Source organism: Podarcis bocagei (assembly GCF_964188305.1).
Source record: "Podarcis bocagei genome assembly, chromosome: 9".
Taxonomy (NCBI): Eukaryota; Metazoa; Chordata; class Lepidosauria; order Squamata; family Lacertidae; genus Podarcis; species Podarcis bocagei.
This window is the reverse complement of record NC_138134.1, coordinates 59,911,811-59,937,153: the sequence shown is the minus strand read 5'-3', so window position 1 is coordinate 59,937,153 and position 25,343 is coordinate 59,911,811. Positions and strand designations below refer to the sequence as shown.

At 41.3% G+C, this 25,343-nt stretch overlaps 1 protein-coding gene across 1 annotated transcript in view; it reads right to left on the bottom strand.

Annotated features, from left to right (window-relative positions):
* Positions 1–24,051, bottom strand: part of STPG2 (sperm tail PG-rich repeat containing 2) — a 221,682-nt gene extending 197,631 nt beyond the window's left edge. Inside the window, exons 1-6 of the mRNA XM_081207127.1 lie at positions 23,692–24,051; positions 19,762–19,871; positions 15,807–15,962; positions 13,479–13,643; positions 4,158–4,273; positions 1,984–2,095 (exon numbers count right to left, since the gene is read on the bottom strand). Coding sequence (XP_081063253.1) covers positions 1,984–2,095; positions 4,158–4,273; positions 13,479–13,643; positions 15,807–15,962; positions 19,762–19,871; positions 23,692–23,797 — 765 coding nt within the window. The 5' untranslated portion in view covers positions 23,798–24,051. The remainder of the gene's footprint in view (positions 1–1,983; positions 2,096–4,157; positions 4,274–13,478; positions 13,644–15,806; positions 15,963–19,761; positions 19,872–23,691) is intronic.
* Between the last annotated feature and the right edge of the window lie 1,292 nt (positions 24,052–25,343).

Here is a 25,343-nt window from a genome sequence, read left to right as displayed (position 1 = left end):
AATCTCAGATTGGTCAACTTCTCAAAATACAGCAACGCTGAAGAACCAGCATCTCTCTGATGCGTTGTACGCAGCGTGTCCCAAACCTCTTTCGCATTTTCTAAATGCTGGATATGCACAAGCTGCTCATCTGAGACACACAGAATTATAGCAGTCCTAGCCTTCACATTCTGTGACTCCCAAGCACACGTTGGTGCTGCTGGGATGGGATTCTCAATCACCCCAAACAGTCTCTGATTCTGCAGCAGGGCCTTCATCTTTACAGACCAAGATGAATAATTGTCATTGGTCAGGAGGGGTGGAGAAGGCAAGCCTCCCCCCTTCTTGGCATCCATTTTGAGTCCTTGCATTGACTCTAAAACACAAGCCTCTAAAATCCAATAGCTGGCTTGTTTACACTCTTGACACCTGGCAACTCTGACACTGGCTGCGTTGGAAAGTCCCTTCCAGCAGTTCGTGAGGACCCAGTCATAACAAAACTTTGTTTTCGCCTCTCTGAGGCATAGTCTGACTGTCCAGCCCTCTCGAGTAACTTTCCATTTCTCCTCTCTGAGGCACAGCCTTGACTGAAGGACGTTGCTTAGCAACAGCGCATTCCTTTCCTCGGACAGGAAACCACAAGAATGCCTGGAATGCAGGCCTCTTCTAAGTTGGAGCTGCTTTCCCACACACGCTCTCCGTGAAGCAGAGAATGAATCAATCTGCATTCACACTTGTAAGCCCTTAAAGTCTCATACCTTGGGCATCGGCTTGGCTGTCAGCTTCTTCTGGTCAGCTTCTGGCTGCAGAGAATCAGCCTCTCCAATCAGGCTTCCATGGAGCAGAGGAGGACAATTCACCAGCCTCTCATGCAGATGTCCGATGGATCGAAGAAAACAGCAACCATCCGAAGGCTGCCACTGTTGGAATTCTGCCTGGGTCAGAGGAATGTGCCACAGCGTAGGCACCGGCAGATATTCCTGTCGACCTCCCCGCGTCTCCACTCTGCTGATAAGCAGGCGAGGTCTCGGCGATTCTTCTCAGATGTGTGAGAGGAACACACCGTTCTTCCTCTCTCCCCTTTGGTGTCCCCCAGGGAGGGGAAAGAAGCAGACAGAAAACTATTTACATCTTTTATTTCTGTCTCTCATATCAGTACAGAGAAACATGTCTGCACTCGACAACAGCAAGAAGAAACTCCACCCATGTACTTCCAGTACAGGTCATATGACACACACACTGAGCTAACATCCGGTGCTCAGTACAGAATGGACTGCCCCTTTGTTTCCATGGCAACAGTCACAAACATCCTGTCTGGCTTTCCAGCCACAAGCAGCTGACTGAGCTGCTGGAGCCTTTGCTTGCTGCAGCATTGGTGCTTTATGGTAACAGATGGGTGGTAGAACTGAAGTCTGCAGAACTGGTGCCTGCAGAAAGCAGGACTGTTGCAAAAGATTCAGCTGCTTTAGAGAAGCACACAAGCCTCTTTGCAAGCCATGAACAGAGCTTTGAAGCACACAATCACCTACACACCAAAAAAGGTTCCCCTTATCAAGATACTCTCTTTTAAAATAATTATCTTACAGTTCAATCCTAAAATGGCTGTTGGACTGGGGGGTTAGATTAGATTACCCTTGGGGTACCTTCTGACTCTACAATTCTATGATTCAGTGAAGCCCACTGGGAAGAATGGGATCACTTCTAAAATCCCTTGCACCAACAATATTTTGTCCCCAGAAACAAACAATACTGGAATATTGTAACAATCACTCAGCAGTCGTAATTTGCAAACAGTTCTTTAAAATGTCTCACATTTGTTCTCAGCAAAATTCTATACAGCAGTGCTGTAACGAATGATTTCCTCCACCCATTTGGATAAATCTTCTTTCATGCATGAACTGAAGTATGTTCTCTATTTTATGCAGTTCTTCAAATCCTAGAATTTCTGTCCCACTATAAATAACATTTAAAGTACTACAAAATACAGTGTTGAACTGGCATTACCTTCTTTTCTTCCTGTAATACTATTACTTCATGATACCGTGGAACATAGAGGTCATATTTTCTCTGGTCTTCCTTTCTGATGTTGACATTTTCATAATGCACTGCATTTTCCCTTTAGAAAGTTTGAAGAGATTTATGAGTCATCTCTTAAATGTGCCTGGGCACCTAAATATGCACAGTGAAAGCTTTCACCCTCTCCCCACAAGAGTATATTAGAAACAGCTGCTCTTTGCAATAACAGATGAGAGGCTTGTTTGCTCACTAATAGGACAGCCAAAGTTTATGTAGTGCTATTCTACGTATCCAATGAATTTCTGTTTTCATATTCAAGTTTCCTTGCCATAGGTGAACTACAATAAAAAAACACAGTGCAGGCAGAAGACAACCAGGATGCTGAATAGCCATTAAACATGGAAAATAATGCCTCAAGTGAACCTAGAACCGCAACCTTGCTTGAGTATTAAAACTTTGTGAGAAACCTTTGTTTCTCAACATTCAAAAGCTTCTTAGTATTTTCGGCTAGCCCAAAGGTCTTGTTACTTTACATAACCACAGAATTTGGCGGGGAATAGTATCTAATTGTGCAGTGCATAATTCCAATCCCCCATTTTTCTTAATAGAGCATGGTAGAAAAGGATTAAATTGGAACAGATGCTCAGATAGGGGAATAATGTAAATCCATATACAACTAAGAAAATTAATTTAATTAGCAACGGTAAAGCAGAATAGTTTTAAGCTGCTCATAATTCTTTCAAGGATTAGCGTAAGAAACCCTCTAGCACTAACATCAAGGTATTCAGCTACATCCCCAATTCAACAACTTTAAGCACCCCTGATCGTTAAACTGGTGCCAGCAAGGTGGAATCATTTCAAGTGCAAAAGGGACACTCAGAAAAGTGGTGTTGAAGCATTTTCCTCCTGCTGTCCATCCTCCTAGGCCATTTTCTCACCGGCTGGCAATTAGCTGAGGTGACAGAAAAGAAACTCAGAGAGGTGCCTTCAAGGGGGAAGTTAGTAGTCTAGGGCAGCTTCAGTACCCTCCATTTCTGTAGCCCTTTAAATGAGGAATATTTCACCCACATCCCAGAGAGACAAATGGCCTTGGAAAGAAACTGGTGGCAGGTCTCATGCCTGTGGTGGGAGGAGCAAGAGTCACACCACGCCCCCTCTTCCCCTCTATCTCTCACACATGTATACACTCCGTCTCTTTCGCTTTTATCTGTCTTTCCTCCCCTTCCCTTTCTAACTGCATCCCTTTCTTGCTCTTTTCTTCCCTGCACAATATGACCCCGCCCCCCCCAAAAAAAACACCCCACAGCAATTAGGCTTAATTAAAGAAATTCCAATGATGTAAGTGGGACTTTACCTAAACCTAACTGCTACGTGGTGGACAATTCCTTCAGCATCTACCTCCTGAAAACTGCCCCCACCTGAGCAGCAATCCAACTGAGAGGGGAGGGAATTAATTTATGTCAATGAGAGGTTTTTTGTGATGTAAGCTGCCTTGTCACAACTATGTCCTAAAGGGTGGCCTACAAAAACCTTCACATAAATAAAACGGTTGCAGATGAAATTCTGAAAGGGAGGAAAGCAAAGACATTCAAGGTAGCTTGCGGGCTACAAACTGGGGAACAGGGAAATTCAGGGTATTATTTCAGGAGATTTGCCTCCATGCTTCCAGGTTCTACATATGGGGCAGTTATGAGAAAACAAACTAATTCTTAATTTCTTGCATTTACTATTGAAAATACACACCCTTTATTATTAGAATACAAACATACATTGTAGCATTTCAGCCTTAGCTTCACATGCCTCGCCCTCACACAATTTCCATTTTTAACAACAGTGAAGTTGTCATTTCATCCTAACCCAAAAGACTGTGATCAACATTAGCTATGGTTTGTTCACACCAACTTCAAACCATGGGAGATGAATCAAGCTCATTGCAAAGAAACCATAGTTAGGTTTCACAACAGTTTAGGGTTCAGACACAATGACAAGCTGCAGTTGAAAAATGGAAGCAAATGTTTCCAGTGTCCTTCTCATGCCCACACTAGAGGAGAGGAGGAGCACAGCATGACCCAAGGCTTACTCTGGTTCTTTCCCATCAGGGCATCCACTTAGCATGACTTCCAAACAGACCCAGATTCTAAATTGTCTTAAAATGTACATACGGAATCACGTCATAATCTGCAGGTCCGGGGCCCTCACGTGGCTTAAATTCATGCCGCTTTTCTGTCAAATTGCCAAATTGCACTCCTTTATATTTCATGGTAGGGTAAATACAATCCTGAAAGAAAAGATTAATCAGCATTTAGCTTGTGATCAATATATTATAACTGCCAAGCAGTTATTTGAACACAGATCTCCCAAGTCCAAGTTCAACACTACTGCTCCACGCTGGCTTTGATCAAATCAAATATTGCATAATTCAGGCCTACAGAAAGATCACCGTTGATGCTTATTATCAGGTAATTTGCACCTCGTGTACATAATTTTATCCACAAAGTGACATCCATGAATTCAGATCCTATAAATTAACATACTTTTTCATCCTTCTTCATAAGGAGCTGATCTGTATGTAAAAACAATTCATGACTGATGCCCTAGCTGAAATATAAATGGGCTGATAAAAGAAACCCCCCCTCCCTCTACAGAGAAGGATCATAGACCAGTGACATGCTTTATCTTTACAGTGTTACCTTGGTTCTCAAACGCCTTGGTACTCAAACAACTTAGAACCCAAAAACTGCAAACCCAGAAGTAAATGTTCTGGTTTGCGAAATTTTTTTGGAAGCCAAATGTGCTCCATTTTGAGTGTTATGCTGACAATCTGAGTGCCATGCTTCCATTTTGAGTGCCACACTTCCATTTTGAGCGTTACGCTGAGGTTTGTCTGTTTTTGCTATTTATTTTGCGTTTTTGTGGCTCTTTTTTGTTTTTGTGACTGTGTGGAATCCAGTTCAGCTACTGATTTATTGACTATGTGACTGCAGTACATTGTTTACTACTTTCATTTTATGGATCAATGGTCTTGTTAGATAGTAAAATTTATGTTAAATTGCTGTTTTAGGGGTCGTTTTTAAAAGTCTGGAACGGATTAATCCATTTTGCATTACTTTCTATGGGAAAGCGCACCTTGGTTTTGGAACGGACTTCCGGAACGGATTAAGTTTGAGAACCAAGGTACCACTGTAGAAGGTGCCAGGTTCAATCCCTGGCATCTCCAGGTAGATCTGGAAATGTATCCTGTCTGAAACCCTGGGGAGCCACTTCTCGGTGCAAACATTGCTGAGGCACATGGCCAAAAGCCTAACGTGGTATAACTTGCTTATGAATTCTTCATTCACCTTTGGCCCTCCAGATGTTACTAGACAATAACTCCCATCATTCCTGACCATTTGCGTCTCGAGGCCCCAAGACCTACCCCCAAAATAAATACACACAGACACTTATATTAGTTTAAGTTTTGGGGCAAATTTTGGCCACAACTTTATTGAAATACAATCACGGTATTGGCTTAGACATTGACTCTCCACTATAACTGACTCCACCTCTCAGGGTGATTGTCCAATGGGGTAAACCAAATGAGGGAGCAAGGTCGATGAGGACCAACCTAAGCTCACCCCGGGGTTCCTGTGGTCCTAGTACCTCAAGCGGACTTCGGACGAGATCCAGGACCCCCAGATTCCTTTAACGGTTCCTGGAGGGGCAGATGATGGCCGCACCTCCCCTCCCCACAGTCCAACTGAGCCAATGGCTAACCGCCACCTTACAAGTGTGTTCCAAAACAGGCAACCCAAACCAAAGCAAGGCCAAGCGACTCTACCTAAACTGGGGGGGGGGGTGTTCAACAGTGCAAAACAAGTGCCCCTCCTTGCGTCACGCTGCCATTTATAAAGCCCCTGGGATCACACCACGAATAGCGAGGATATTGGCTAAAATCGCCTGGTGTGATCCCAGGGAAATGGTCAGGACTTCTTGCTTCTCCCCCCCCCCCCATTTTAACCCTGTTAGGTGAGCTCTTGGGTCCCAAGCGCAACCAGGACCCTCTATTATGAGGATCCCATTTACTGGTCATACTGGCTGAGGCTGATGGAAGCTGGAGTCCAACAACATCTATGAGAGCCACAGGTCCCTTGCTAATGTGACCTGACTGAATGAAAAGCACAAGGGTAAACAGTCAGTTATCTCTATGAACAGAAGGGAATGGTTCTATTCAGAGCATCTTATAATATCATTATGAACAGGACTATAAAGTCTCAAGGACCACGACTGAATCTAGTACTTCACAGTAATGGGATTAGAGCACCATCCAGTGGTTTCTGGACAGAATTTTTTTTCTCTCATAGTATATAAATGGATAATCGCAACCATGAAGAACTTGCCACAGTTAGCAATCAAGATTGATTTTAAATATTTTTAAAATCCAGAAGGCTGGCTTCCCTCTTTGCGTAATGAGATAATACTGAAGGGTTTAATTTTGTTCCAGTGTCCTATGTCCATATTTAGTGTTTCTATATCAACTTGCCTGATAAAATTTGTTTAAATTGTGGGTAAAGTGAATGCATAAGTACCTGAACCCTTTTCTAGCTATTGGGATTTGTAATATTTTGGAGAAGGTTTCCTAAAGTTGCGGCTGAAATACCATACTTGAGTAGTGTGCTCAACTGAAGTGAATTCAAATGTTGAAGAGACTGGGGCACATTCTGTTATTTTTATCTCTCCTATTTGTGATCTTTTCACTGCATTTAAGAGTGGGGAGGGGGAAGTTTAATTGCAAGTCTATTCTGGATCACAAACTGAACACTAGGGACACAGACGTATGAGTCATGTCTCCTGGATTCATCTCCCACCCCAGCCCCCACTCTCATAGCAACCTCACCAGTTTCAGTTGATCTCTGCCTTTCTTACGTTCTGTTGCACTCCTACATTTCCCCCCACAGGGAATCAACCAGATCCTCACATATCAATCCTTTTATGTTCCTATTAAAATAACCAATTGGTAAATCATTTAAGGAGGGTTTTTTGGGGGGGGTTGCCAGTTTGGCCAGAGGTTTTTTTGCAAAAAAAGTGAACAGACCACTATTTGGTGCATAAACAGATGTCAGTGTGCTAGTTTGCGTTCCAATAATAATGCCTTCCAATAATGGCTTCCAGAGGAGCCATTAATTCCTCCCAGGTTTCCACAATCATGGTTTTTAAGGAGATGTGTTTTGCTTCAAACTCCTTCCCAAGCATGGCATCCAGGTTTTTTTCTTTTTCAGTTGCATTTTTTGCTGTTCTAGAATGGATGGAGCCCATTTTGTCTCCTTCTCCACTTGTTTCTCTTTTGACACAAAGAACTGAGCTAAGCTTCCCTATTTGGAGCAAAATTCTGCTGCAGACATCTCCTTGGACAGAAAGCGTAAGATGTTTTAATAAATGCTGCACTTATCCGGCAGACTGCAGCAAAATTTGTTCTGTTCTAAGCAGCCTTTTGGTTTCCATTTGGCCATGCACCCATTATACAGTTTCTACTGTATGAAGATGTACCTCTTTACTCTAGTAGTAGATAGGTAGCCGTGTTGGTCTGCCATAGTCAAAATAAAAAAATTCCTTCCAGTAGCACCTTAAAGACCAACTAAGTTAGTTCTTGGTATGAGCTTTCGTGTGCATGCACACTTCTTCAGGTATCTGAAGAAGTGTGCATGCACACGAAAGCTCATACCAAGAACTAACTTAGTTGGTCTTTAAGGTGCTACTGGAAGGAATTTTTTTCTCTTTACTCTAGTCCTTGACACCTGAGATACGTGTTTTCAGGGCCCACCTTATTCTTGTGACTGTAACTTATTTTAACTGTTTTTAGTATTGAATTTTAAAAGTATATTCACCTGCTCTGGAACCTGACGGTTCTCTCTCCCTCTATATATATATAAACCAATCCAACTCTACCTCACCCATCTCTATATAATATTATCTTCAAATGGCACAAAACAGATCTGCCTAGATGTAACACATACCATGTTCATGTTTAATGTTTAATATTGGTATCCAGAGTGTTTAGTACTGGCTAATACTTTCCTGTATTGTTTGCTTCATAATGGAGTAGTAAGTCTCTATATCACATATTGCACTTAACGTTCTTCAACGAAATGAAGAAACACAAATGACTTCTCTGATAAGCCCACAAACTGACACATTGAAATGCAGACTGAAATGCAGACATTAGTTCTATTTAGCTCCTGCCATTTTCATTCCCATATGCATACTTCTGCCATCTTTTCTCCCAAGATCCTCTGAAGCCCTAATTATGGGAAGAGTGTTTTATTATGCACTAGTTTTATTGGAAATATTAAACTTCTTAACATATGGCCTGTTCCATGAGTGTACATTAAACCACATAGTATCAAGGATTTAAAAGTCCATAAATATTTATAATTTGATATTTTTTTTTGTTGGTGAATAATAATTTCCTAGCTTCACAAAAACTAATAATTAACCACAACAGCTGGATATCTGCAAACTAAGGATAGCTTTTAAAATATTTTGCTTTTCTTGTTAGAGTTTCACATAATAGCAGGAGAATAATTGTTTCAATACAGAACTCTAATTCAATAGCTAAATGTTTGTAAGTGTCCATGAAGAAACTTTAAGGTCAATATATATTTGACATTTACAAAGAACACTTTAGTGAGTCAGCTCCAAAGGCAATTTTAACAACTACAGCCTATTCTTTTTCAAACTCAATAAGCATGAATAACATTATTTCCTTCTCCATATACAGCTTAAGCTCTGCATTAAAAATAATATAAATTGACTGCTACTTAACACACTAACCTGTACATTACTCAGGTAAAATACCCCATGCATAATGGAATTAAAAAACCTTTTAAGAACACAGGCAGACTGAAGAATAAATTGATGCACTCTTGACTCTAAATCACCACGCTCTTTTTGCCAAGAAGTGTTGACAATACCAACTTCAAGGTCGCTGTCAACTTGCTATGTCATTAGCAAATAAAATATGGTTTAATTGAAGCAAACTCAGCAAGGAGGTGCATTATTTTAAGTGAACATTGCAATATAACTTGAAGAATTACTAATCGCCACTCCTGTTGACAATAAAAATGGATGGAGGTGCTTTGAAACTTTTTTTCTATGACTTTCCCGTAATTAAATATGGAAATAGATATCATGAAGAATTAAAAGTCCCAGAGTGCATTAATTCTGGCACTAATGGACTGTCTTTCAGTGCTGCAGCGCACAGGTAGTTCCCAGCATGTTCTCGCCACTACCTAATCCATCAGTGTCAGCGCTCTTAGCCAGAAAGAGGAACGTGGAAAACACAGATTTGGGATTACGTCCCACGCTGCCTCAAGTGGAAACAACTATTTGTCACATCTCAGAATGCTTGGGTAGGAACCTTGCTTAGCTATTAAATGTTTTGCATTTTGCAAAACAGCCGCTAGACACTTTGTGTAATCACCATCAAATCTCCGCACACAGACATTGTGCCTGAAAGAAATATGCTTTCCCAAAACAGAAACAGACATTGCACATTTCTGTTTTAATCAACATTTGCCACTATTTATAACAGCTGCAGGTTTCCAATGATCTTTCTGTAAGTATACACTGGCAGCTTTAATGTAAACCTCACTATTTTGGTGTCTTGTTTATCCCCCTCTTTTATTCCCTCTTGAAACAATTGTCCACCCTCTGAAGTCAATTCTGTGCTCCGGATGAGATTACACTTACGGGTTCTAGACTTTCTGTTGAGGGCTACATTCCCCTCAGAGGTAATTGTCAGGGACCGAAAGCTGGCAGTGGGTGGGGCTGGAGCCAAAAGTTGGTAGTGTAGACCTTTTCTCTGCCAACTTCTTTCTCCCTTGTTGCTTGCCATCCCCATCTCAAACCTCTCCTTCCCACTCAGAGAGCTGCCAGGAAAGAGAAAGTTAACGTTTGCTCTTGCTGGAGGGCTTCTTAAAGGTCTTCCGGTCCTTGCTATTAGCGTATAAAGCCTTGAAGAACTTGAGTGAAGAATTTAAGGAGAACGTTGCTAAAAACACGAAGACCAACAGCAAGCAATTCTTCAGGAAAGGGCAACCAAAGTGATCAAGCAACCAAATGATCAAGTTGGACACCAACTCGAGTGGGTTTAGAAGAGAATTAGGCAAATTCATGGGTGTAAAGGCTACTAGCAATAGTTCTGCTCTCCGTGGTTAATGGCAGTGAGCTTCTGAACATCACTTGGTGGAAACTGCAGGAGCAGAGAGTCCTCCTGAGATTGGGGGCTGTTTGTGGGTTTCTCACAGGAAGCTGGTTGGCCACTGTAAGAACACGATGCTGGAATAGATAGGTCATGAGCCTCATCCAGCAGACTTTCCTTATGTCCTTATGGGAGAATGGAAGTGGTAAAAGAAATGAAGCATTCCTCCCACTAGTCCTCCAATGAAAATTCTCCCTCGTCTTCTAAGCAGTCTAGAGTTACATCTGTATGTTTTCTATCCAGGCTCCCTAATTAACTAGGATTTGAAATCAGGTTAAGAACCTATTTAATATCAGTGATGATGCAATGATTAACCATCGTCAAAGATGGATAAAATTTGTCCTGGAGTACTGAAGAGCTGGGGAAAGGAAATATATACCGTATTTTTTGCTCTATAAGACTCACTTTTTCCCCTCCTAAAAAGTAAGGGGAAATGTGTGTGCGTCTTATGGAGCGAATGCAGGCTGCACAGCTATCCCAGAAGCCAGAGCAGCAAGAGGGATTGCTGTTTTCACTGCGCAGCGATCCCTCTTGCTGTTCTGGCTTCTGAGATTCAGAATATTTTTTTTCTTGTTTTCCTCCTCCAAAAACTAGGTACGTCTTGTGGTCTGGTGCGTCTTATAGTGCGAAAAATACAGTAAATCCACACTGGCTCCCAATCTCTTACTCATGATTACCAATGTTACAATTGTCCATGTCTTTGTAACTGATACCACTAACTCCAATAAACTGTGTAAATTGCCTACCCCTGTTCTCTGTGACACACAACTTAGTCTGTAATCAAACACTTATCTGGGAGTAAGACTCAAGGAAAACAATGGCACTTACATCTAAGTACAGGAGTACCATTAGAATATTATTTTCAGCATTTCAGTTTTATTGTTACAGTGTACTTCAGTCACAGTGCTACTTTGTTTGCACAAGATAACAAAGATTGCTCATCCCCCCTCCTTGAAAAAATAAAAGTTTCAAGGTTCCATGATTCGAGAGGTTCTCCTTTCTGGCTAGCCTTTTGAGTTTCTGATTTTGTTTTGGCTCATGCTGTTTAAGTAGTTAAATAACTGGTTCCAGTTACAGATAGGTAGCCGTGTTGGTCTGCCATAGTCAAAATAAAAAAATCCTTCCAGTAGCACCTTAAAGACCAACTAAGTTAGTTCTTGGTATGAGCTTTCGTGTGCATGCACACTTCTGAAGAAGTGTTTTGTTGTTTAAGTGTGCATCTGGAAATAGATCATTGTTAACCAACTAGTAGATCATTTTTTGACTGGATATCAAGATTTCAACTATTTAGCTAAATAATAATATTTGGAGCCAAATTATATTGTACATAATTCATAAACACAAAGAAATCATGGATGCATCTACTGAATCATGTATGACTTTTCCAATAGAGAATTCTTAATCTTTCAAAAAGGTTAAAGATTTGATTTTTCATTCTCTTCATCTAACATAGTAACTCAACTTGAGTAAAGTAAAATTCACTCCATGTTTTATGATGCCAAAGACAAGTAGTTCATTTTAGTGACTCTGCTGCCACCTAATGCACTGACTGAAAAAGCATATTATAAGGAACAAATGGAGAATTCCAAGCATTCTTGTAGTGATTCCATATTTTAGTCAATTGCAAACTCTAAATCATTGTTCTGTCACTAAAGATGAGGTGTGCTTAAAATTACAAGGATTGCTTGCATACCTCAGAACTTCCATACGGCTTCTAACAAGCAACATGTGTGCTTTCAACGAACATCAATTGTAGGTTTAGAAAATACACCCTGGGAACATATCTGAACAAAACACAATTCTAGAAATGTTATTCTATTCAATCTTATTGAAAGAAGAAATTGCTGCTTTATAATACAGTGAAGTATCTACAAGCATTTTGTAAAATAGCTATAATTAGCAAGTGCAACATTATGGTTTTCGACATAGCATGTTGCTCTTTTAGCTGAAAATATGTAATATACAACTAAACTTTAAGAAGACAATGGTTGCTTATTATGGTTTTAGAAATTTTGGTTAAATCCAAGAATGAATGCCATGAAAAGCGAAGAAGAAGAAGAAGAAGAAGAAGAAGAAGAAGAGGAGGAGGAGGAGGAGGAGGAGGAGGAGGAGGAGGCGGCTGTATTGTATCTATCCAGCCCAATATATTTTGACTGGAAGAGATTCTCCGGGCAGATGTGTACCTATGCTCCCTTGTACCCTAGGTAAGGAGATGTATTGGTACCTACCCTCCGGTCCCTTGCAATGAGTCTCCTCTGAAACCAGGAGAGACCATGGTGAAAAAAATAGCTTTTTGTCACCTTTAAAGCTATGCCAATGACTTCCTCCATGGCCATCAGGGTCAAGTCTGCTCTGCTCCTTCTCTCCATCAGTCCTATCTGCCTTCCTCCTCCCTCACTCCTTTTGCCTCCTTCCTTCCTTTTTCCTCCTTCAACTCTTGCCCCGCTCTCTCCTTTGCCAACGATGACAACTGGGGAGGGGCGCCCTGCTATGACAGCCCACACCAGCAACCGGATTCCTCTGCCAAGGCACCCAGAGCAGCCTGCATGCCTCACCTGACCACCAGAGGAGCGGACAGGGGAGCACGCGGACAGGCAGACAGGCTCGTAACCACATCAACCTGAGTGGAGAGGCATGATTTTTACACTCCCCCGGGCCGACACCCTTGTCTCCAGGATCTCAAGCATTTTGGGTATCCTGCTACCTGATTCTTCTTCAGCTGGAGATAGCAAGAACCAAAGTACGAAAATTCTGCAAGCAAAGCATGTGTTTTACTGCTGTGCCACAGCCACAAAGACAGAAATATAAGCAGGGCTAAGAAGGCCAAAGAATCAGAGGAGTAGGGAGAGTCAGGAAATGAAACAAAAATAGGTAGCGGCAGAACAAAAAAATGAATTTTACGACCTGCCTATGAGAGGCGATAAAAAAGTTAATTTATACAGGGACACACCCACTAAATCTAAAAACCAGTCACACTGATGCAGAGACACAGTAGGCGCCAGTTTCATCCCAAACCTAGAAAGCCCTTAGTTCAACTTTACCTGATGTCAATGACCCTGAAATTATGGAGATACAAATCACACTTAATGAGCCTTGAGTTCCAGGTGATCCCAGCTGTCAGGTTTAGGTTCACTGCCCCTAACACTGATGTTGACTCACAGCACCTGGCTGGTTCCTTTCTGTGTCTGGACTGCTACTTGAGGTCCAAGTCATGACACCCATAATGCAAAATTTTATAATTACTTACACCTTTTGTCTGATAGTATGCTGGACCTAAAGTAGTGTCTCTTGAAGGAGGATTATGCTTTAAAAGAGTGCCATCAGCAGCCTCTTCATAACCAAATGATTGTCCTTGGGAAGGGATAGAGGGAGCCTCTGATTTCCGGAAGACTTTGATGCATTCTGCAAGTTTCTGTGGAAACAAATGCAATATACCTTGTCACAGATATAGTACATCTTTCTAACAGCTTAACACAATTAAAGTTGTCCAGTTCATGTCCAGTGGAATTTACCTTAAAAATGAGTATCCTTTCCACTTCTCAACAGACATGCTTAAGAAAATCTATGAGCTATTGACTCTGCACACTTGACTAAAGTAAGGCTGCTCCACTTCCTCATGGGGCAATGTTGCAGGCTGGCCACGTGGCCTCCCTGTGCACGGTGGGGGCGTAGCTAAGCCCCTGCATTATCAGGGAGTCCCAGCCGCATCCAGCCGGCCGGGGGGCATGGCTTAGCATATGTAAGGATATGCAAGTAAGGAAATCAGCCCTGAGTGCTCACTGGAAGGACAGATCCTGAAGCTGAGGCTCCAATACTTTGACCACCTCATGAAAAGAGAAGACTCCCTTGAAAAGACCCTGATGTTGGGAAAGATGGAGGGCATAAGGAGAAGGAGAAAACAGAGGACGAGATGGTTGGACAGTGTTCTCGAAGCTACAAACATGAGTTTGACCAAACTGCGGGAGGCAGTGGAAGACAGGAGTGCCTGGAGTGCTCTGGTCCATGGGGTCATGAAGAGTTGGACATGACTAAGCGACTAAACAACAACAAGTAAGCAAACAAAACAAAACAAAAGTGGAGCCTGCAACAAAAAGTTGTAATGGGGAGGGCTTCTGTTCAGGATACCAGACAAACTGCTCCCAGTGTTCCATTTTTCTCCAGGCAGTCAGAACTCAATACCCATTAAGCTACTCAATCTTCACAGGACTCCGCCTTTTTTTGGGGGGGGGGGTGGAGGGCAGGGTGCCCCGTGGTTTCTTTCTTAACTATTTTTGTACCATGCCAGAACGCTTGCACTGCCTTCCCAAAGCCTAGTAAGCCCGTGACTGCAGCTGTGCGCAGGTAGACGGGGGGAAATAAACAAATGGAGAGAAGGCACAGTGATTTTTCCCCCAATTATTTTCTCCAATTATTTATTTCCCACCCACCTATAAAACCTGCAATTGCACAAGTGTAATATGCATAAGATGCAAGTTACCTGTACTTGCTTCTAGTGGGAACAATGTTATATTTTTGATTACACGGGCTGACTTCCAAGAGAAAACCAGAGAGAGTCCTGAAGTTAAACACACTGATGATGCAGACACCAAACCCAAATACATAGTTAACAGATTTGGCACAGAACATGAATCTAAAGGGAATTCTTTACAAAATGACATGTTTCTTGTGTGCTGTATAAGATTTACATGCTTTTAATTTAAATGAGATGTCATCCAGCCTGACATCTCCTGTATCTTGACATCAGCTGTGTAAAGAATAAAGAGACTTGAGCCCAAGAAAAGAAAACATATACAACACGAATGGCAAATTTTCTGCCTAGCTGAATTATGTTTGGCTGCATTGTGTGAAGCAACACTGTATGTATGTTCTGAACAAGCCTCCTGTACTCGATTGAAATAACAACGGTAGCAATCCTTGACATATACAGTACCGCTGTTGTGGCAAGGTTGTGGTACAGAAGGTTACTCATCTTTCAGCAGAAATGGAGCAGAGTTCCAAATTTACCAACACCCTGAAATCTACTCAAAAATCGCAGCTTCCACTAAAAATAGAAATATTTCAAAAGCAGACCCAAGACCAACTTCTTTCTGACAAATGAAGGGAGCCCTCTAAAGAAGGGGAGTGTAATAAATGCACACACTGAATCAGAAACCTTTGGGTGCACACCCACACCCAAAGACCTTGGGTCCAAGGAGGGGAGTGTTTTTATAACCTTCCGCTTGCTGGATCAGAAGAAACTGGTGGAAATCATTCCGGGTTCTGTAATATTCTCAGGAGTTTTGGCAAGAAAGAATAAAATCTTTCTGCTCTGCTCTGCCTCACTAGGAAAGAATCCTGCCTAATCAATAAAGTAGCATCATGTGGATATTTGATGCCTGGCACTGAAGCCCTCTGCAAGTAGCAGAGCTAGATATAAGGGCAATAGAAGGATACTACACATGCTTTCAACTACAGCAGAAGAGACATTGCTGTAAATTTCTCAGTGTACATGGGCATTTCTTCTTCTTCACATAGGAAAAAAGTAATCAGCCCTGGCAGTTCATATAAACAACAAAATTACAATATGCTGATGTACCTGTGCTGCAGAGATTTTTGATGGTTTCTTTATCCTATTGGTGTCTAGACCCATTGAAGGAGGCTGGCAATATGTTCCAGGACCAGGAGTATCGGCACGGATCTCTCGGAAACGTTTCTCTTTGTTCTGAGGACTCTTGCCCCCTTTAACGGTTTTCTAGAGGTTAAGCAAAATAGCCCATGAATGTGACAATCACCACTATGCCAATGAGTGTGGTGGAGTCTCCTTCTTTGGAGGTCTTTAAGCAGAGGCTTGACAACCATATGTCAGGAGTGCTCTGATGGTGTTTCCTGCTTGGCAGGGGGTTGGACTCGATGGCCCTTGTGGTCTCTTCCAACTCTATGATTCTGTGATTCTATTCTATGACTATCTATACAGCACCATATACTGTAAATGACATCAGAGCTGCCAAGAGGCAGGTACAGAGGCTACAGATGTACCAGGCCCACAGCCAGAAGGGCCCCAATACTGTACTCTACAAGGGGCCACCTTGCCAAGACCCCAAAAAAGTCAAAATATTCACTTGTCCAAAGTGTCACTGCCATAGCTGGTGGACTAGAACACTTGCAGACAAACAGGTTAGCAATGACTACGATAGAATATTGACTATGTTCATCTTCAGGCCCAATTTAAATTGCTAGCTCTTACCTTTCAAAGCCCTACAGCCTGGGACCTAGGTACCTTAAGGACCATCTTCGTGCAAATGTGGCCTCCCACATACTCTGTTCAGCACCTGAGACCCAGCCCTGAGTGGCTGTTTCCACTGGGTGAATTCCACTTGTGATTCTGAGAGGCTTTCGGAGGTAGGTGGCTGGTGTTTTATACCTCACTTGTGTCAGAATATTTACTGTTAAGTGATTTGCTGACCGATTTTGGTTTATTATTCTGTGCTCAGGGTAGGGAGTTTCACTAATGCTGCTGGTTATTGTTGTGATTGTCTATGTTTTGATATTGCTTTGAATTGATACTGGTTTCAACTGTGTGTTTCTTAGCTACTTAGAAACTTTTCAAACTTTTCAAATTCAAAGAGGATAGAAATATTTTTTAAAATGTTCTGCTTTTCAGGTAACTCAGAGCCCATGGTAAATGCCACCCTAGTTTGCAACCTACTAGGGATTTTGAGCAGCCAGTAAAAACTAATATTTGCACCAGGATTTCCATCTCACTTTTCTATACTTCCTTTAGATTGCCTCTCCCAGCCTGCCAAAAAATAAATATGCAGACATCTCATCCTTTTAAAGTGGAAAGGGCAGTCAAATTCAAATCTGCTTTGTGGGCACACTATAGAATGCTAAAAGTCATTTGCTTGCAAATATAAGTTAAAGCTAGTGAATAAAAACTGCTGCAATGAACATGTTTGCTTTGAAAAGGTAACAAAGATTCAAAAACACATTTAGAATAAAAAAAAACCCTAAAGTAATTGTTTCAACCTTACTGTTTAAACAATAATAATCAAAACCTAAGCATAACACTGATAGTAACCATGTTACTTTCTTTTTTCCACCAGAGAGAACACGCTTAGCATATAACTAATGAACCAACAAATACCTATAGCATATAAAAACCAATCTTCTGTATGATAACTTACTTTAACCTTCTTTACAGGTTACTCTAGCAGCTTTGCTCACACATATTTCACAGATGTTGAACCAACATTTGGCATTCAAACTTTAAATAAAATGCACACGATAAACCAAACACCTTCCTGATTGGCATCCATCTGTTTTGGGAGACAAAACACCTTCCTGCTTCCCTTTTTTATCTTGTTTATTAAAATAATCATATGCTACAAGACTTGGTAGCTTGAAAGTTTGACTACAATATTGAAACATGTTGGTTGAATTAAAAGGATTGCTAATCCTGAGACATTTGACACAACTACTGTGATTTATAGACATTCTAGTTTTGCCACTTGAACAGCCACCTCACAGAGGTGATTTAACTGGGATATTTAAGACTTTCATCTTAGAAAATATTGTTATATTTGATAAATACAAGCTTTGTTGCTTATAGCCATGGCAATCTGAAAAAAAAATATAGGCAGTAAGACATCCAGGATATACAAAGCAAATATTACAACAATAACTCCAATACTCCTAAACAGAATAAAAACAAATAAAACCACTCATTTATATTAAACCTCAAAATGTTCCTTATATTAAAAATACTGGATATCAAGTAAGATTAACAAAAGCACAAATCACACTGTGATCTTTAATATACTGAGTTCATATTTTCTTTGCTTCCAAAGCAAATTCTGCTGCCCTAAGTGTAATATATAGGTTATTGCCTATAAAAATAATATGTATCAATTCTAAAAGATGACAGGAAGGGACTGTGGAATATTAGCAAGAAATGTATGTCTAACCCTTACCTTTTTGCACTGCAGTTTGTATAATGCCTAGATGAGAAAACTGACTGCTGCTCCCCTTGTATAGACTTGGAAATGAACTCCTTTTTCCAAAGTAATTGGAAATAACTCAGTTCATTTTGTCACCCAATCTGAGGCTCTAAAAAGAAACCCATTTGTCTGCTAATGGGCTACTCTTTAGATCTGTGCGCAAGAAAATGGGAGATGGAAAAGGCCACCCACTCTTACAATATATGCTTCCTGTAATGGTGGGTTTTATGCCCACCCACACCTGATTTCTCAAAAGCAGTCCTGCAAAGCACACACATGAACACACCCAGGTGTTTATCCATTTCTTTGCTACTGGGCTCTTTTAAATATCTGCTGCCAAAGAAACTGAGGGTTGAGAGCCAAAGGACCACCTCCACAGGGGACTGTCTTACACCATGGGTACCGTCTGATGCTTTTACACCCCACGTGAAGTTTAGCTGAGTGAGGGCAGATCTTCAAAGCAGCCCTCTACCAAACCAACAAAGAAGCAAAATGGCTCAAAGCCTAGAAATCTTCCCTAGCCTGGATTTCAATCTGATCTGGAGAAGATTCAGGAGTGCCCAACATTCAGCTATCTGTTGAGTTGAGCATTATCAATCCCCCAATCATCTCAGAACATTTTAAATTCAATCAACAAAAATATCTAAGAAAAATGTATTTTGAAGAACCAAATTACCTATTTCTATTGCATTCAGCTGCACATCAGCTTCTTTTATCCTCTTTTGATATTTGCAGATAAAGACATCGAATTGAAAAAGTTTCACTTAGTTTGCCCATCTTTGCTAAAATACATCCCATATTCCAAAATCTTCATTCCATCACTTGTTCAAATGTGCATTCACGCTGCTTTGAAAGCTGCACTCTGTACTAGCAGAGCATATCAAGAATCTCAACCTAGCTCCCACACCTGCAAGAACCACATGCAGTGAGCCACAAGAGGGGGGAAAGTAGAATAATTTGACAGGCATTTCATATCATGCAGAAAAATAAGAGTATAAAATAAATGAATTTTAAAATCTCTACTAACCACCCAGCAGTAGTACATTCTGGGATACAATAATCCTTTGTGCACATTTTTAATTTGGAAGAGAAATAGGCTGAATACAATTCTCACTTGACACCATGGAGGTATGGAGTGGCAGATCCACCGCTACATCCCAAGCCCTGCTGGCTCGCTCCAGACAGGGTGGAGGGTGCAGGTGGCTCTCCCTACCATTTTGCTATGCTGGTACAGCCGAGGGACCTGAGGACTGAGTCCCTTGGTAGATCCATGGGGCTTAGGGTCCAGATCAGTCAAAGCTGCCAGCATCCTGCCTCTGAAATGCTACAATTCAGGGCTTTCTGCTTGCTACCAATAGTAGTAGCTTTCCACCCACTAGAACACAGCCTCACCAGTGAGCACCTACATACTATCTTAAGTCTCCCTCAATCAGTAACAGCAAGTGGGTCTGGATTGTGTTCCATGTCCAACTAAACTGTTGACTATACGAGAGACTATCTAGAACTGCAAACTCCACCTTTCATAACAAATTTATTCAACCAGTATAATTTTACCTGTGTTTTCTCGATCTCATAGGATCCCGGTCCTGGAACATCGCTCTCAGCATTCTGATAAATACTTCCATGGCCACGACTTGCGAAAGAAAGAAATGGAGCATAGCCAACTGGGGGGGAGGGGGGGAGGAAATTTGAATTTGTTAGAATTTGCTTCAGGTCATCATTCAGTGATGAAAAGTTGTTAGATCTCGTTTTTCAAAATACCATAGATTCCGACGTATTAGGCAACTGGGCATATAAGAAGACCCCCAACTTTTGCTGTTCAGTTTTAGAGTTTTAGAGTTATAGAGCTTAAGCGCCGCCAGGGGCAGAGCGCACACCCCACCACTGCCTCTGCCGTCGCAGCAGCAGCCCGAGGTGCTTGTGTACACACAGTAATGTGTGTACAACTCCTGCGCAACCAATTGGGTTTTGCCTTTGTTCTCAAACAGCAGCCCTTCTCCCTCCCCAGCATGCCACATTTGAACTGAGAGACATTTTTAATAGCAGCATTTAATGTAGCAAAGGAAACTTTGGTTAAATAAGTACTGTATGTTCAAATGAGTTTTAAAATAACACAAGTAAATACAGTGGTACCTTGGGTTACATATGCTTCAGGTTACAGACTCCACTAACCCAGAAATAGTGCTTCAGGTTAAGAACTTTGCTTCAGGATGAGAACAGAAATCGTGCTCCGCCGGCGTGGCGACAGCAGGAGGCCCTATTAGCTAAAGTAGTGCTTCAGGTTAAGAACAGTTTCAGGTTAAGTAAGGACCTCCGGAACGAATTAAGTACTTAACCCGAGGTACCACTGTACCGCATCTGCCTAGACTTTCAACAGGGCTGACCAGAAATAAAATCTTTCATTTCCATTAGGCTCTCTAAACTGTGTACTTGCAATATAAACAATTAATAAACATCAGCATTATTTGCTAAATCTAGATTTAGATTTGTTGGGGCCTTCTGCACTAAGGTGAAAACTTAGCATGTTCTGCTACATATGACAACACCAATAAAGAAGAAAATGCACTCGGCTTACATAAAAGTTAGTGTGGTCCATTGCATGATAGGACCTTTATCCTGCACTTTCATTACAAAAAACTATTGATGACGTCCCCTCACACATTTTCTGAATTAATAGCTAAAAGAATGGGTAAGAGTTGGAACAGTATTATTCTGATTAATGCCATGGTTGGTATCCAATTCATGTAATCATCTTAGAATAAAATAAATAAATAAATAATATGTGATAAAATATACGAGGAGGTAAATATACTTCCATTTGTGTGCCACTGGGATAAAGTGTGTTTAAAAGCCTGCCGTTGTGCTCTGGTTCAAAGAAAATACAAATGCCACAAATGGGTAAATGATAACTGTGGCAAGCATTGAGGAATCAAGCCCTTAACCATTATCTCTCACTGAGAATGCATCAAGTACAGAAATCTTTCTCATCCTAAATAATGAAGCCAGAAAACCTGGGTTGGAAAAATAAGTGCTAAGAAGACACTGCTTTTAAATTGGACTGCTGAGATCCAATGCCCAGTTGCCTGCCAAGCACACAAGTTGTCTTTCAGATGAGAGTTTCTTTTCTGCTCATGTAACCATGCACAATATGCCTGAAGCACTTTTATTTATAATGTACCAAACCAACAGTACTGTAATAAACTGCAGCTGTTGAGTTTTCTTTTCTTTTCTTTTCTTAGTATGGGCTACATCATTGCTCTCCTCTATAGAGTTGGGAGTTGTACAAGTGCAGAGTTCTTACATTCCGATAATAACAGCAGAGAAACTGGATTTTCATATACCTTATTTAAACACCATCGGCATCTGAGCGGTTTGAATAGAATTCTTGTGGATAAAACTTTTTCATATCCTCATGCTGCTAGACTGAGTAAATTGCATTAGGACAACCTGAGAAGCTGTGGCTCAAATGATATTTAAGGCTTTGCTGTATTTGTCCCTGTTATTGCATATATTGTTTTGTCTTGCAGTTGTTCCTCAAAACCTCTTTTGAACCTGAGGCACATAATAGGGTTGCCATATTTTTTTAGGAAGACCCCAAAATTGTTGAGCTTTTTTAAAACAAGTGCAATTTTTCAATTGACTTGCCTAAGATGCAGGACAAAGCATTACATTTCTGAAATTCCCCCCTGGACATCATTTCTGCCTTTTAAGTTCCTCTTAAAAGCTTGAGTGATCCCTATTGTGGACATTTATCCCCCACTTCCCATTTTAGAACATTTGTTCACCAGAGCAGTGTGCCAAGAATAATTTCTGTACAAGTGTCATACCTTTGAAACTAAGAAAGAATGCCAAATACCACATTGTAAAAATCTGGGAATAATTTTGGTCCCATGCACACTGCTATACATTTCAAGCTCATTTTTACCACCTTGGCTGTCATGACTTCCTCCAGAGAATCAGGGAACTGCCATTATTCACCCCTAACAGAGCTATAACTCCCAGCAGCCTTAAGAAACTACAATTCCCAGGATTCTTTTGAAAAGTCATGACTGTTAAAGCAGTATAAATCTGCTTTAAACGTATGGTGCGGATGTGACCTTTGATTTAACTCAAGTGTTTTACTTCTAAATAAACGCCACTTCTGAAAAGTCTAAAACATTCTGGAATCCCCTAAGTGGAAATAAACGACGATACGGAACGTGGGGAATGCCTGTCTATATTATTGTTGTTGTTGTTGTAAAACAGGATATTCGCTTTAGAAAAGCAATAAGATTGTGTGCATCATGTATAGATGGTATACGACACCAGTGCAGTTAGGGAAAATGTACAAAACTAGCTCAAACATGTGTTGGAAGTGTAAGGAAAAGGTGGGGACATTTTATCATATGTGGTGGGATTGAAATGAAATTTTAAAAATTTGGGAAATGATATACAATGAATTGAAGAAAATGTTTCATCTAACATTTGTTAAGAAACCTGAAGCACTTTTGTTAGGGATTGTAGGAAAAGACCTGCCAAGGAAGTTGAAAAACATCTTCATGTATGCAACAACGGCAGCGAGAGTCTTAATAGCACAAGGATGGAAGAATGAAGAAACCCCGACTAAAGAATTATGGCAAGAGAAACTGATGGACTGTGCAGAATTGGCAAAATTGACACTTAAACTATGGGACAAGGATAACTGTGAATGGGAACCTTTTAGAAAGTATTTAAAGCAACAAAGTGAACTGGACTCCTTGGCAGGTTTTGAATAAACACTCACAAACTTTTTATTGATAATAATCAGTTAGATAACTTAAGGATTTATACAATTTTGCAACATGCAAAGAATAGCATTTACAGTACAGGGAAACCAGAGATGGGAACTGAGGGAAGTCAGGGGGTGGAGGGGGGTTGTTTTATGGGGGGGGTGAATGGGGGGGATTAAGGATATGTTGTAAGATAATATGTTCTGTTTAAATTCCTAATAAAAAATATTTTTATATAAAAAAAGATCGTGTGCATCGATTGCTCAATTAAGTGGAGCAGAGCAATTAATGAAACACAGGTAGCGATTATAAAAAAATATAACTGAAAAAGGCTGCAGTCTTCTTTTGAGAAATATGCTCCGCCCAATTCAGAGTTCAGCCTTACTGAGACCCACTGGGCTCAATAACAGGATTTATTTCCAAGGAGAAAAGTTCTGGGTCGGGCTGAGTGAGCCTGCCCTGCCAAACTCCCATCCCCACACATAAACCCACCCCTCCACCCCAGTTTATCCTTTTGGTAAACCGCTTTGACGTGGGTTGCTGCTGTTGCAACCAAGCGGCGTATAAATCTCAAACAATTATGAATGAATGAACCGGGCGCCCCGCAGACGCTTCGCGCTCCAGCTTCAATGGTAAACAAAACAAGCCAAGTTTGGCCTGAGGGAAGCCCGGAGCGGAGCGGGCCTTGGCCTCCAGCCCGCCCGCGCTTCTCCCCTCCCCGCTCGCCTCGTCTCACCTTGGAGCCGTTTGGTGTCGGGAGGCAACTCGTAGCAGCCCGGCCCCAAGTGGGACGCGGTGCCGCCGACGGTCAAGGTCAAGGCGCGGGGAGCGCGGTCGTACATGCTGCTCGGCGGCCTCCACCACGCGCTCCCGTCGTCATGGCGACCGCAGACCTAACGCTCCGCCCGGGCCGGCCTTGCCAGGAAAGCCCGGGGCGGCGGCCTCGCCCCTTTCCATCCAACTCCAGCCGTTGCAAAGCCCGCTTCAGTGTCTTCGCGGACTCCCTCCCGTCACAAAGGGCTGCTTTAACGAAAGATGTCGCATTTTAAGGCTATAAAAAGAAGCTTTCGTTTATACCCAGCCTTTCCTCAGCCCCCAAATACCCTTGAGTTTGAAGTAACCAGAAGAAAGGGTGGGGGTTCGGTTGTGTTTTATTTTCCTTGTCTTCATAATAATTACATTTTAAGATTGCTTCATAGCCAAATCCTCCATAGTTTTTTTGTAACTTTATTGCAAAACAATTTACATATAACTGTAGCACCCTGCTTGTGGTTAACGCTTAGCTGGAATGAAATATTCAACGCAGCAACAGAGAAATTAAAATAATAATTTATTTGTCAGACAAATAAATGAGAGGCACAGTGGTATATGGTTACCAAGCTCTGGCCCCTGCCTCCTGCCATTATGGCCAGCCCTTATATTTCCTTAATCCACCCCCCCCTTTGCTCCTCCTGTGGCTGCCTTTGTTCAATCAGCCTGCTTGAATTTCCTATTGGCTGATTGCTATAACCAATTTTAAGATACACTCATATCCTCCTGTCCTTATATGGAACACAAAGAGCTATATATTGTTACATCTATAAATGACAAATAAGTAGTAATATATCTTACATGTGTCTCAACAAGGAATCTTAATTACCAGCTCACCTCTTGCCTTCCTTGCCCTCCAAAACAGATGGTTAATAATTTTAAAATTTTATCTTGAACAGATGTCAGAGACCTTGGGTTCACATAAACATTGAAAGATCTCCTTCATTTGAAGGTTTCTAAACAAATGTTTGACAGTTAATATATCAGGAGAACATTTGATGGCGTCTTCCTGTCTGGCAGGGGGGCTAAACTGCTGGCTGACTTAATTCCAGGATAAATACAACTCTTCTAGCATTTGTTAAATCCTTTGCATAATTACATTTAAGCAAATATTTAGTACATAACATAGGTAGCCTTTTAAGAAGGATAAGCCTTCTCAAAGGAAAGGATGGACCAGTTTACAGCCTCAAAATAAAATAGGAAGAAGCTTCTTTTTCCCCAGCCAAGCCAGTTGCCTTTGTTTTCCATGTGCTCTTGGCCTTTTGTCCTGTAGCTCAAGTTTAAGGCACATGGTTTTATTTTACTGTTTACCTACCACTTGTACAACTTAGTTGTACTCTACAGCATGCAAGGTTAGTGACCTGCTTCTCAGCCTTTTTATGACCGCAATAAACCAATAAACCAAAGGGGCCCTCTTTTCCAGAAGGATAAACATCTTGCCAAAGTACTTAGGCAGTTGGTCTTCTGCCTGGCATAACATTTGAAAATCTAAGCCCATTTAATTTAGGAACCTGATCAAGATATAAGCCAATATATGCCTTGATTAAGAATGCAGTCTATATTCAGATGCCACATAAC